We start from the raw sequence: 11,656 nt of genomic DNA, 5'->3' as shown, positions 1-11,656 counted from the left end.
ACTCGTGCGTCCCCCTTCTCCTGGCGCACCCAGTTCCCTCCCGGGTTTTGGCAGCCCTTTGGAGGCAGGAACCCCCCCCCCCCCAACCTCGCGGAGTCGGGGTGCGGATGCTCGCGGGTGGACTGGGCCGGCCGGCAGAGAGGGAGGCGGGCTGCATTATTTCCCGCTAGGGCCGGGCTCTGGGGGAGGAAGGGGCCCCGCACTGCCTTCCCAGCCTGAGTCCGCGCGCGCCGCCCCAGGGCAGGGCCTGCGGAGGAGCGAGGCGGCGGCGCCGCATCCCCGGCCTCTGGCTGGGCGCGTGGGCGGGCCGAGGCCGGGCGCGACGCCCCTGCGGGCCCGCGGCGCCTCTCCCACGCTCCCAGCTCCTCCCCCTCCTCTTCCTTCCCCTCAGCCTCCCGGGAGCCGCCGACGGACGCGAGCCGAGGCGGGCGCCCGAGCTTTGTGTGCGCCCGCGGGCCCGGGGCGAGCCTGGGGCGGTCCAACTTTGCGGCTCCTGGCCGGCTCCCAGGCGGGAGTTGTGAGGCGTGGCTTGGTGGAGAAGGCAACCGGGGTTGGGGGGGCCGTGAGGCTTCCCCGGTAGGCGGGAGGGATCGAGCGAGCCGCTCTGGACAATGAGCTGGGCAGCTCGACGCTGTGGCCACTTTTAGTGGGGGCGCGGGCCGGTCGGCGCCTCGGCTGCTCAGAGGCCCCCACCTGCGAGGAGAGGGCGGGATGCCAGAGCCAGGTGTCCCGGCGCTGTGAGGCCCCTCACGGTCAGACGTCCCTGTACTTGATTCTCGCATTGACGTTGGGCTACCGAGAGGTTGTGACTGGGACGTTTTTTGTGGGGAGCCCTTGGAGCAGCCGCGATGGCCAGCACCAGGAGTATTGAGCTGGAGCACTTTGAGGAACGGGACAAAAGGCCGCGACCAGGGTCGCGGAGAGGGGCGCCCAGCTCCTCGGGAGGCAGCAGCAGTTCGGGCCCCAAGGGGAACGGGCTCATTCCCAGCCCGGCGCATAGTGCCCACTGCAGCTTCTACCGCACGCGGACCCTGCAGGCTCTGAGCTCGGAGAAGAAGGCCAAGAAGGCACGCTTCTACCGGAATGGGGACCGCTACTTCAAGGGCCTGGTGTTTGCCATCTCCAGCGACCGCTTCCGGTCCTTCGATGCCCTGCTCATCGAGCTCACTCGCTCCCTGTCGGACAACGTGAACCTGCCCCAGGGCGTCCGCACCATCTATACCATCGATGGCAGTCGGAAGATCTCCAGCCTGGACGAGCTGCTGGAAGGTAGGAGGAGAGGGCCCCGCGCGGCAGGTGCGGCCCAGCGCGACAGCAGGTGCAGTGGCCATGGGCCGGCGCGCGCCCGCTTGCGCTGCGCAGAGGGGAGTTTATGGGGTGTTTTCTAGGCCGCCATGGGAACTGTACGTTTCTGTCTGCTTTTTTATAGATTTTGTGTGTGGGGCGCGCTCCCATATACAGTGTCCTTTCCCGGAGATTTGCCTTTAAAAAAGAAAAAGAAAAGAAAGAAATCCCAGTGGCCTTTCGTGCCATCTCTTAAGATTGGTGAACTTGGAGTTTTTGTTTGTTTTTACTGCAAATTGTTTGAAAAGGTGGCTCTCAGCTGAGGATCTGATGATGATAAGCTTTCTGTTTGGCCCTCTGTGTGGACCTCGGTGCAGGCACCTGTGATGTTCCAGCGTTTGGGACCCTGTTGTACCTGCTCTACTCAGAAGTTGGGGCTGTGAAACGCTCTAGGCTGACTTTCCTAGTTTGGCTTTCAGTGTGTAATTTAAGGTCAGAAGGCATGATCCTAGACAGTGGCTCTCAACCTTGGGAGCATCTTGGATCACTAGGGACTTTAAAAAATTATGGGTGGCTGTACCCTGCCCCCAGATATTCGGATGTCTGGGGTGTGATCTGGGCAGTTGGAGTTTTAAAAGCTCCCCAGGTGGTTGCAATGTACAGACAAGATTGAAAACCACTGTGCTACAGGGTTTTCTACATTTGGCTGGTAATGAGGTGAATCAAGGTCAGTCTCTCCTGCCTCCTCCCCAACTGAAAGTAGCTAGTTAAAATGATAGAGTCTGTTGGAGTCAGCAGTTGGGGCCTATTATGAATTAGTAATCCTAGAACGTTAACCATACTTCACTCAGGGACTGCTTGGCTGTATGTTGTGTCATCCTTGAATTCTTGCAATAATGTATTTCCTTTCAAGGGGAAAAGGCATCACTAGTAGTTAAGAACTTCTTTCCAGATCTAAACAGTACCTATAAAGATGACAACTCAAATGTATGCAGACTGCATGTTTGCATACTGTCTGCTCTCATGCATCTTAACAAAAAACAAAAAACAAAAAACTTATTCTTGGATGGGGGAGGGGCAGATATCGTGAGAGAGAGAATCCCAAGCAGGCTCTGCACTGTCAGCTTGGAGTCCGACTCAGGACTTGATCCCACAACCTGTGAGATCATGACCTGAGCTGAAATCAAGAGTCAGATGCTTAACCCACTGAGCCACCCAGGCGCCCCTCTCATGTATCTTTCTTAATGCAGATGGTACATTCCATGTCGTGATAACAATATTGCCTTAGCACAGAAAGGAAACTGAACTTTGAGCCAACTATTTTTCTTATATTATCTCATCATGTTCTTATGGTTTGAAGACAGTTTGACAATCTTACACATTAGGAAACTTGAGCAACATGCCTGTTACACAGCGCCTGCATATAATGCCCTTTCATCTCCAGTTCACTGCTAATAAATTGATATAGCCATACTGAGGAGTACTGAAAGTGGTTGAGTTTCTCTACTTCGTCATTGTTACCAGAGGTTTTCCCTGTCTTGGCTAGATGAGGACCCTGCCCAAATTAAGTTGTCTCTTCAGCCTGTGTGTGTGTGTGTATTCTTGACTTCACACATTCACTTGGTCATTTGTGTGTTTTGGTTTTAAAGTCCTCCTGAGGAGGTGATGACAGCCAGAGGAGTTTAAATAAAGTGATACATTGTTAAAAGGGCCTTATTGATTTATCATGTGAAATACTTAAAGGCAGAATTTGCCTAGATATTTCAAAACTGAGTAACATTTTCTGACTGACCCAAGCCAGATTAGCAGCCCTGTGGAAAAATGAAGGCAATGCCTATTGCTTAAGTACCCATTTCTCACCTTCCCTTGGGATACCGTGCATAGTGTCTGAGGAAGGACAAAAATTTTAATATACTCTCAAGTAATTTTAACAGTGTATTTGCTACATGAAATTAGTGTACTCCAAAGATAAATATCATCATGGTGGGAGGTGGTCAAGATGACCATTATGCATATGAGTTAATGAAAGCACATATTTTACCCTGAGTTTGTCATTGCCCAGGTGTTGCATGGTCCACTGAAACTGTATAGTTTCAACTGTAAGTTGAAAGTTGACAAGTTTACTTCTGATTATGTACTCACTGATATTTGGAGGATGGGGAACCATAAGAATGTGTAGAGTCCAAATTTTACTACCGTATGATAAATGGTGATTAACATAAATAATTTGCACAACAGAAGCGTTTCCCTGGTCTAGCCAATTGCCTACTTGTTTCAAGCAGTATTTAATATAATAAAATTACTGCAAAAGAAGAAAATTTGTGCCCTTCTTTTGTCATAGTGACATTCTCTCTGACAATGGATCTTTGTCTAGGTCTTGAATTTCCAACAAAATGAGTGGAATACCCTGTTTCAAGGCTGTTTGCAAGAAAAAATAAATGCTTAATATCAGTCATTTGTGAATTTAAATAGTTTAAATTTTTAGTTAAAATTGTGTGCTCAGATGTTCAGATTTATCATGAGGAAGAACTAACCAGCTATCTGCAAAATTACTATTTGCATCAGTAAAAATGAGCGCACAGACTGTATAGTGTTGCCCATATAGTCAAAATTGACTATTTTAGATCATTTAAAAAAAACTATTTTATTTTTAAATTGTATTATTATTTTAGTAATCTCTACACCCAACATGGGGCTTGAACTTATTCTGAGATTGAGGGTCCTATGCTTTTCCAGCTGAATCATCCAGGCACCCTTGGCCATTTTATTTTATTTTTTTTAAGTAGGCTTCAGGCCCAGTGAGGAGCCCAAAATGGGGCTTGAACTCATGACCCCAAAATCAAGACCTGAGCTAAAATCAAGAGTTGGACTGAGTGAGCCACCCAAGTACCCCTCCCTCTCCCTGTTTTGAGTGCAGGTAGGGGAGAGTGGCAGGGGGAGAGAGAGAGAGAGAGAGAGAGAGAGAGGGGGGGAGGGAGGGAGGGAGGGAGGGAGGGAAGGAGGGAGGGGGAGAATCCCAAGCAGGCTCCATGCTCAATGCACAGCCCTACTTGGGACTTGATCCCATGACTCTGGGATCATCACCTGAGCTGAAATCAAGAGTCAGACACTCAACTGACTGATCCACACAGGTTCCCCTTGTTCATTTGTTTTCTTTTTTAACATTTATTTTGAGAAAGAGGTGGGGAGTGTGATGGGGGAAGGGTGGAGAGTGGGAATCCCAAGCAGTCTCCATGCTATCAGTGCAGAACCCCATGCAGGGCTTAATCCCAGAAACCATGAGATCATGACCTGAGCCAGTTTCAAGGAGATACTGCTTTTCTAGAATGTTTTTCTAAAACGCTTTTAGTGGAGAATAGAAAGTGATGATTCAAGACAGCTGGGCATGAACACTCATTTAGAGCCCCAATCCTGTTGAACTCACATGACAAAAGAAATTTGCATGGCCCAGATTTTTTCTTCTGCCTTTGACCTTGAATGTCTCTGGAGACTGAAAACAGTGTTCAGGTGTTGGCTGGCACTCCTCCTGTACTATGCTGAACCAGCAAGGCATCTTCAGCCTTTTGGTTTACTTCCCCTTGCTGGATTAATTTCACTGAGTTGGTGCTGTGCATCCCTGTACTACGTTTAGTCTTTGAAACTGGATGGGCACATTCTCTCAGAGGAGGACTGTGAGTCATAACAGTCAGCACTGGGAAAATCTGTTTCAGTTGTCTGAAGCCATGATTCAGCCAAACTTACAGCATCTCTGGTAGACATCTGAGGATGTTCAGATGACTTGTTCTTAAGTTCTCATGTCTGTGGCTAAAAGTCAGAATTCCTAATCTTAGGTGTTTATTTACGTAATGTCTACAGCCAACCTGGGGCTCGAACTCATGACCTATAGATCAAGAGTATATGTTCCTCTGACTGAGCCAGCCAAGCACTCCTCTAGTCTTAGTTTTTGTTTCATGACTGTTCTCCCCTTCTGAACATTTTGGCTATATTTGTGAAGTTTTGATGTCCTAAAGAGAGATGGATAGTAGATTCATGGATAGTAGAAACAATACCTGATTGAGTCAGGATCCCTGGGTTCTAGTGACTGGATTTAAGGAAAAATCACCTCTGTTCTCTGGGCATTAGGGTCCTTTCCTATTGAATGAAAGGTTGGCAGATTATCTAAAGAATATCCTTTCTAGACTGAAAGTATATACCCTTCCCCTTTCTTTTTTTTTTTTTTTTAATTTTTTTTTCAACGTTTATTTATTTTTGGGACAGAGAGAGACAGAGCATGAACGGGGGAGGAGCAGAGAGAGAGGGAGACACAGAATCGGAAACAGGCTCCAGGCTCTGAGCCATCAGCCCAGAGCCCGACGCGGGGCTCGAACTCCCGGACGGACCGCGAGATCGTGACCTGGCTGAAGTCGGACGCTTAACCGACTGCGCCACCCAGGCACCCCTACCCTTCCCCTTTCTAAGTGATTACTGAGTGTATGATGCCCTGGGCTGCCTTTCCCTACCCAGAACCTGTCTTCTAGGAAATTACTAAGGCTGCAGATGTCCTACTACCAAGCAAGTAGTGGGTGTAAGGGTCTGATGAAGTATTTGCCAGGAGTCAAAAATATTAATAGCCACCTGTCTCTGCCTCTCTCATTCCAAAGTAAAATGTTATTTTATGTTGTTTTGATCTTTTACTCCTCAGTAACAACAACAAACATTGAATTTTTTTTGCGAGAGAATTTTGATTGTTTTGGTAAGTGATACTTCCATTCTTCCATTAAATGAACTTGAAAATTAGCTTGAATTCTTTTGATTTTAAGAAAAATAAGGTTCTAAAGTGATCAAGCACTTGATGTTCCTGAGTTTCTCCTAGTAAGCCTAGTTTATTGAATCTGTTTGGTTAGGTCAACCTCTTTGAAGGTGTTAAACCAAAATACAGTTACTGAGAGAGTTTTTAAGTAAAAATGAGTCTCAATAAGAACCTAGATTATAGGGTAAGGGTTCCCCTCGACCAAAGATAGATTTTTTATAGTAATAATAGAAATCGAGTTCTTCACAACTTGTTATGGTGAGGAAAGAAACATAAACTCTGTGAGTTATAAGATATTTGCACATAGAAGTCAAAAGTAGTACACTAAGGCATTTATGATGATCAGATGTGGCAGTTTAACATTGAATTTTAGGTGTGCAAGCCTTCTCTGGCAGACTCCTAGGTTCTTCAAGACCCACTTCAAATATTGCTTCTCTATGAAGTCTCTTTCTAGACCTTAGGGATATTGGTCTCAGATAGTTGTTGATCGAGAGTATATTTGTTGTTGTTCCAGGTGCTGTTCCAGGGTACAGTCTCTTTCCTCAAGATGCTCATAGAGGAAGAGAGATAATGAACATACACACACACACACACACACACACACACAGCTGGTCCCAGCTCATATGCTGTAAATGAAGTAGAAATGAGGTAGGGGCAGGATGATGAAAACATCTTTCCTGAGAAACAGATGTTGGAGTTAAAGTCTGAGGTGAAGCTTAGAACTCTTCCCTTTTCTTACCTCACAGCATTTTTCCTTAGCACTATTATTATAACACTGATCTTTGTAATTAGTGGTGTATCAGGTTGGGAGCATGGTGAGGTCAGATCTCTTGCACACACAATAAATTCATTGAATAAGTAGGCCAGAAAGTGATTGTACCTCTAAGTCCCTTGGTTGTCAAGGGAAGTTTTGTATGAATTGAGTTGTTCCTCTATATTTGTGAAAAAATACATACTTTGAAAAATTGGATTATGTTTAGATACATTAAAGATTCTGTGCTCACTCATCATTGTGGAGAAAGTGACTTTTCCAGAATACCTGCTTCTACAAATCTGATTATTTTCTTCCTCTCATTTCCTAAAATAGGGAAATTTGGATATGCTATAATACAGCCACCTAATAAGCTCTTTCCAGAAGTAATGGGAAGAGAAGTTTTCATTTGAAGAATAAAGAATTATTAAGTTTGAGGGGAAGAAATGGAATATTCAGGAGATCACATATGAATTCAAGTATGACACAGTGATACTTGGGTAGTTGAAAGAAAATATCAATATTTCATAAGGTTTTCAGCTATGGAAATAGATAGTTTATGATCTTGTGATATAAAATAAACTCGATTCCCTTGGGCAGTGGTTGTCAGACTGCTTTCTTCACTGCTGGGAAGGCTAGAGGAGTTGCTGTGGGTCTCTACTGCCTGTCTGGATCTCTTCCCCCTCATTTCCACCTGCCTATACTCCCACCACTTCTGTTTTTTATTTCTTCTATTGATAAACCACTACTAGTAGTAAAAACTAGTAGTAGTAAAACTAGTAGTAGTAGTTTTACTAGTAGTAAAAACCACTACTCTGAGGATTCAGGATTCTTACATTAACACCATCTCACCATAAACACGTGAGATATTTTATTTCATTCATTCATTCATTCATTCATTCATTCCTTTTTCAAGTTTTTATTTAAATTCCAGTTAGTTGGGGCACTGGGGTGGCTCAGTCGGTTCAGTGTCTGACTTTGGCTCAGGTCATGATCTTACAGTTTGTGGATTCGAGCCCCCTGTCAGGCTCTGTGCTGAGCCTACTTGGGATTCTCTCTCCCTCTCTCTTTCTCTGCCCTCCCCCACTCACATTTTCTCTCTCTCTTTCTATCTCTCAAAATAAATAAATTTTAAAAAATTCCAGTTAGTTAACATACAGTATAATATTTGATTCAGGGGTAGAACTTAGTGATCTTATCACTTACATGTAAAACCCAGTGCTCATCACAAGTGCCCTCCTTAATACCCATCACCCATTTAACCTATCCCACTGCCCACCTCCCCTCTAGCAAAGCTCAGTTTTTTCTTTATAGCTAAGAGTCTGTTTTCTGGTTTGCTGCTTTCCCCCTCTGCTATGTTCATCTGTTTTGTTTTTTAAATTCCATATATGAGTGAAATCATATGTTGTTTGTCTTTCTCTGACTTATTTCATTTACCATAACACTCTCTAGCTCCATCCACGTCATTGCAAATGGCAAGATTTCATTCCTTTTTTTTTGAACTTTTTTATTGTTTTTTATTTATTTTTGAGAGAAAGAGATAGAACCCTCAAGCATGAGCAGGGGAGGAGCAGAGAGAGAGAGAGACACAGAATCCGAAGCAGGCTCCAGGCTCTGAGCTGTCAGCAGAGAGCCCAACACGGGACTTGAACTCACAAACCATGAGATCGTGACCTGAGCCGAAGTCAGAAGACGCTCAACCGGCTGAGCCACCTAGGCCCCCCAGAGTTCATTCTTTTTTATGACTGAATAATATTCAGGAACAATATTCCATTGTGTGTATATATCTATGTGTATATGTCTATATATAAATATGTATATATCTTTATCCATTTATCATTTGATGTACATGTGAGATGTTTTATTTACAGTCATTGTGTGAAGTCCTTTACATGTTTCGTCTCATTTAACTTTTACGCTATCTTGTGAGATATGCTGCACTGTCTTTCCATTTTACAGATGGGGAGGCTCAGAGAGGATAAAGAAATTGCCCTCTCACGCCATGAGTAAAAGGTGGGGCTGAAGCTCGATGTCTTTGTCCTTTGCTTTTGAACTGTATTCTGAACTGCCTGTTTTGTACCACCTGTGAGGAAATGGGGTCTATTCCAACCCCCCAGGTTTACATAGATCGCAGTGTATGAGCAGTCTAGAACTCCAAACATGTTAATCACTTATGTTTAGAAAATGAAGATCACAGTAGTTCATTAGTCACTGTAGGTGTAAAGACAATTTAGGATGTTTCATGTGTGGGTCCTGAATAAAATGCATTATCCTACATACCTGCAAAGTAAGATCTGTGCATAGTTCTGCATAGTTGCCTTGCTTGACCCCACTAAAATGAAAGACATGTTAGGTAATTGCTAAGGCCCTTTCCCCTTTAAAGTTCAGTGATCTTGGGAAATCCTTTAGGGAGTGGGAAAGAGAAATGATCTTGGCTCTATCTGGCTCTATGTCACTTTTTAAAAGGTGGCCAGCTTTAGGGGCACTTGGCTGGTTCAGTTGGTAGAGCGTTGTCTTGAGGTGGTGAGTTTGAGTTCCATGTTGGGTGTAGAGATTACTTAAAAAATAAAATCTTAAAAAACAAAACAAAAATGTTGGTCATGTTTAGAAGGAGTTCTTAGAACCCTAATAACCTGCAGGAGGCTCTTCTCCACAAAATATTCTCAGGAAAGGGAAAATTACAAACCTATTGAGGACTGGGACCACAGTTATTTTATTCATTTCTTTATCCCATGCAACAAATACCTTTGGGCACAAGATATTTGATGATTTATTTAACTCTTGTGCTATATATAAGAGCTTTTAGTAGGTGGGAATAGGTGGATATAGGTGTTTTTGAAACCTTTCTTAGTTACCACAGTCAGCTGGACAGTTGGCTAGATTTGTAGAGGTAGAATAAAGCAGTAGAGTAGGCATACTGTAATTTGTGAGAAGCTCTACTTTATAGAGTGAAAGAATAGGAAAAATTGACTTGTGAGATTAACTTAAGTAATTTTGATTACACTATAACCTTTGCAAGCATCTCAAAGTGACTAAAATAATCTACAATTATGACCTGCTACGTTGTCTGCTGTTTATATGTTGATTAAATTATACTCTCAAAAGTTTTAACATATCTTCACTGATTTATCTCTCTCTTCACTGTGTATATTTTACAGACTTAAGATTACTTTAAGTTTTGCAGCACCCAGGTGGCTTAGTCGGTTAAGTGTCTGACTCTTGTTTTGGGACCAGGTCATGATCTTGCAGTTGACAGTGAGCCCCACATCAGGCTCTGGGCTGAGCATGGAGCCTGCTTAAGATTCTGTCTCCTTCTGCCCCTCTCCCCTGGGCTCTCTCTCTCTAAAATAAAAAAGATTAAGTTTGAATAATAACAATATAATTATTTCTTAAAGATAATGATTGTTGCTTTCTTCCCAGTACCTTTGTCCATTATATTGGTCTTTTTTCTTAACGGTATTTTGCCTCATTGGCAGAGAATCAAAGAAAGAAAAAAGAAGTTATGGAATTTTAGTGTTTACATTCATGTTCATCAAGCTTCTGTGAGGAAAGAACTTGAGAAATAGCCTGTGAACTCATCTTGTACTAGTTTAGTGATCAAGGTCAATAGTTGGTAGGCTCCACGTGAACCCTATGATGTATATAAAACACTTAGCAGAGTCCTAGCATTCAGTGGCTCTTTGGTAAATGGTAGTGGTCCTTAACATCTTAAACCAAATTTTATGCCCTTAGAACTTGCCTGCTGTATTCTAGAGACACCCTTTGGAGCTACATACGACTTATCCTACTTTTACATGGCAGTTCTTCAGACATCTTGAGACAGTGGTCATACTTTACTATTTCTCCTTCCTTTCTGTCCTGCAAACATCACCTATTTTGGGGGCAAATATCTGGCTCCTGAGTTTTTCATCACTTGCATTGTATCTTTTTGAGCCATCATCACTATCAATCACTTGCTTAAAACTGGGGCCAAGTCTCCCTCTTAGACTCACAGTGAGATTTAAGGGATGAAGGAGGAAGGTGTTAAGCAAAGCTCTCCAGAAGTTGGGGAAACTCTGTCAAGGAAAGTTTTATCTCTGCTCAGATGGTGAGCCAGTTGAAGGACTGACCCTCGATCCACTATGCCCCAGTTGCTTTAGAAGTATTAGCCGGGCACATTGTGGTTTGACGTTTTCTCTCTTTTTCAGCATCCTTAAGATTATAGTATTTCTCAGGGCACCTGGGTGGCTCAGTGGGTTAAGCATCTGACTCTTGATTTTAGGTCAGGTCATGACCTCACATTTCGTGGGATCGAGCCCCACATCGGGCTGATAGCATGGAGCCTGCTTGGGATGATCTCTGTCCCCCTCTTTCTCTGCCCCTCCCCCTGCTCTCTTTCAAAATTAACTTTAAAAAATAAAACCATTGTATGTTTCTTAAACTTTTACAATATTTGGGCCACTTAAAAATGCAAAACAATGTGAAAATGTAACAGCTAACTTGTAGAAGTCCAGTATTGCCTTAATTACTTTAATTACATTGTCACTTAAATACATAGAAAGGTAGGTATACTTGTGCCGTAGGTCTTATACACCAATACAACCTAAACAATTTGATAACGTAAATACTAACAGAAGTGTATAATCAATAAAAATGTAAAATAGAAATATAAAGCTGCAGATAGATACTATTTGTTCAAGCTAAATTGTTCCCAAATGTGACCATGGCACTGAAAGCGGAGTTCAGTGTGCTGTATTTCAAAATGCCATGTAATGGGGCGCCTGGGTGGCGCAGTCGGTTAAGCGTCCGACTTCAGCCAGGTCACGATCTCGCGGTCCGTGAGTTCGAGCCCC

The 11,656-nt window shown here is 43.7% G+C and overlaps 1 protein-coding gene across 9 annotated transcripts in view; it reads left to right on the top strand.

The window, feature by feature from the left end:
* The first annotated feature begins 346 nt into the window (after positions 1–346).
* The window catches only part of DCLK2 (doublecortin like kinase 2), a 155,594-nt gene continuing 144,284 nt past the window's right edge, over positions 347–11,656 (top strand). For 4 of the 9 annotated variants that reach the window (XM_040472616.1, XM_040472610.1, XM_040472600.1 and 1 more), the window contains exon 1: positions 369–1,269. In XM_040472616.1, coding sequence (XP_040328550.1) covers positions 849–1,269 — 421 coding nt within the window. In that variant the 5' untranslated portion in view covers positions 369–848. Of the gene's footprint in view, positions 1,270–11,656 lie in introns of all 9 variants that reach the window. The other 5 variants (XR_005789405.1, XR_005789404.1, XM_040472637.1 and 2 more) reach the window with 3 other exon arrangements.

This window comes from Herpailurus yagouaroundi, unplaced genomic scaffold (genome assembly GCF_014898765.1).
Source record: "Herpailurus yagouaroundi ecotype Mexico unplaced genomic scaffold, PumYag 28, whole genome shotgun sequence".
In the NCBI taxonomy this organism is placed as follows: Eukaryota; Metazoa; Chordata; class Mammalia; order Carnivora; family Felidae; genus Herpailurus; species Herpailurus yagouaroundi.
This window is presented reverse-complemented; position numbering and strand designations above follow the sequence as displayed.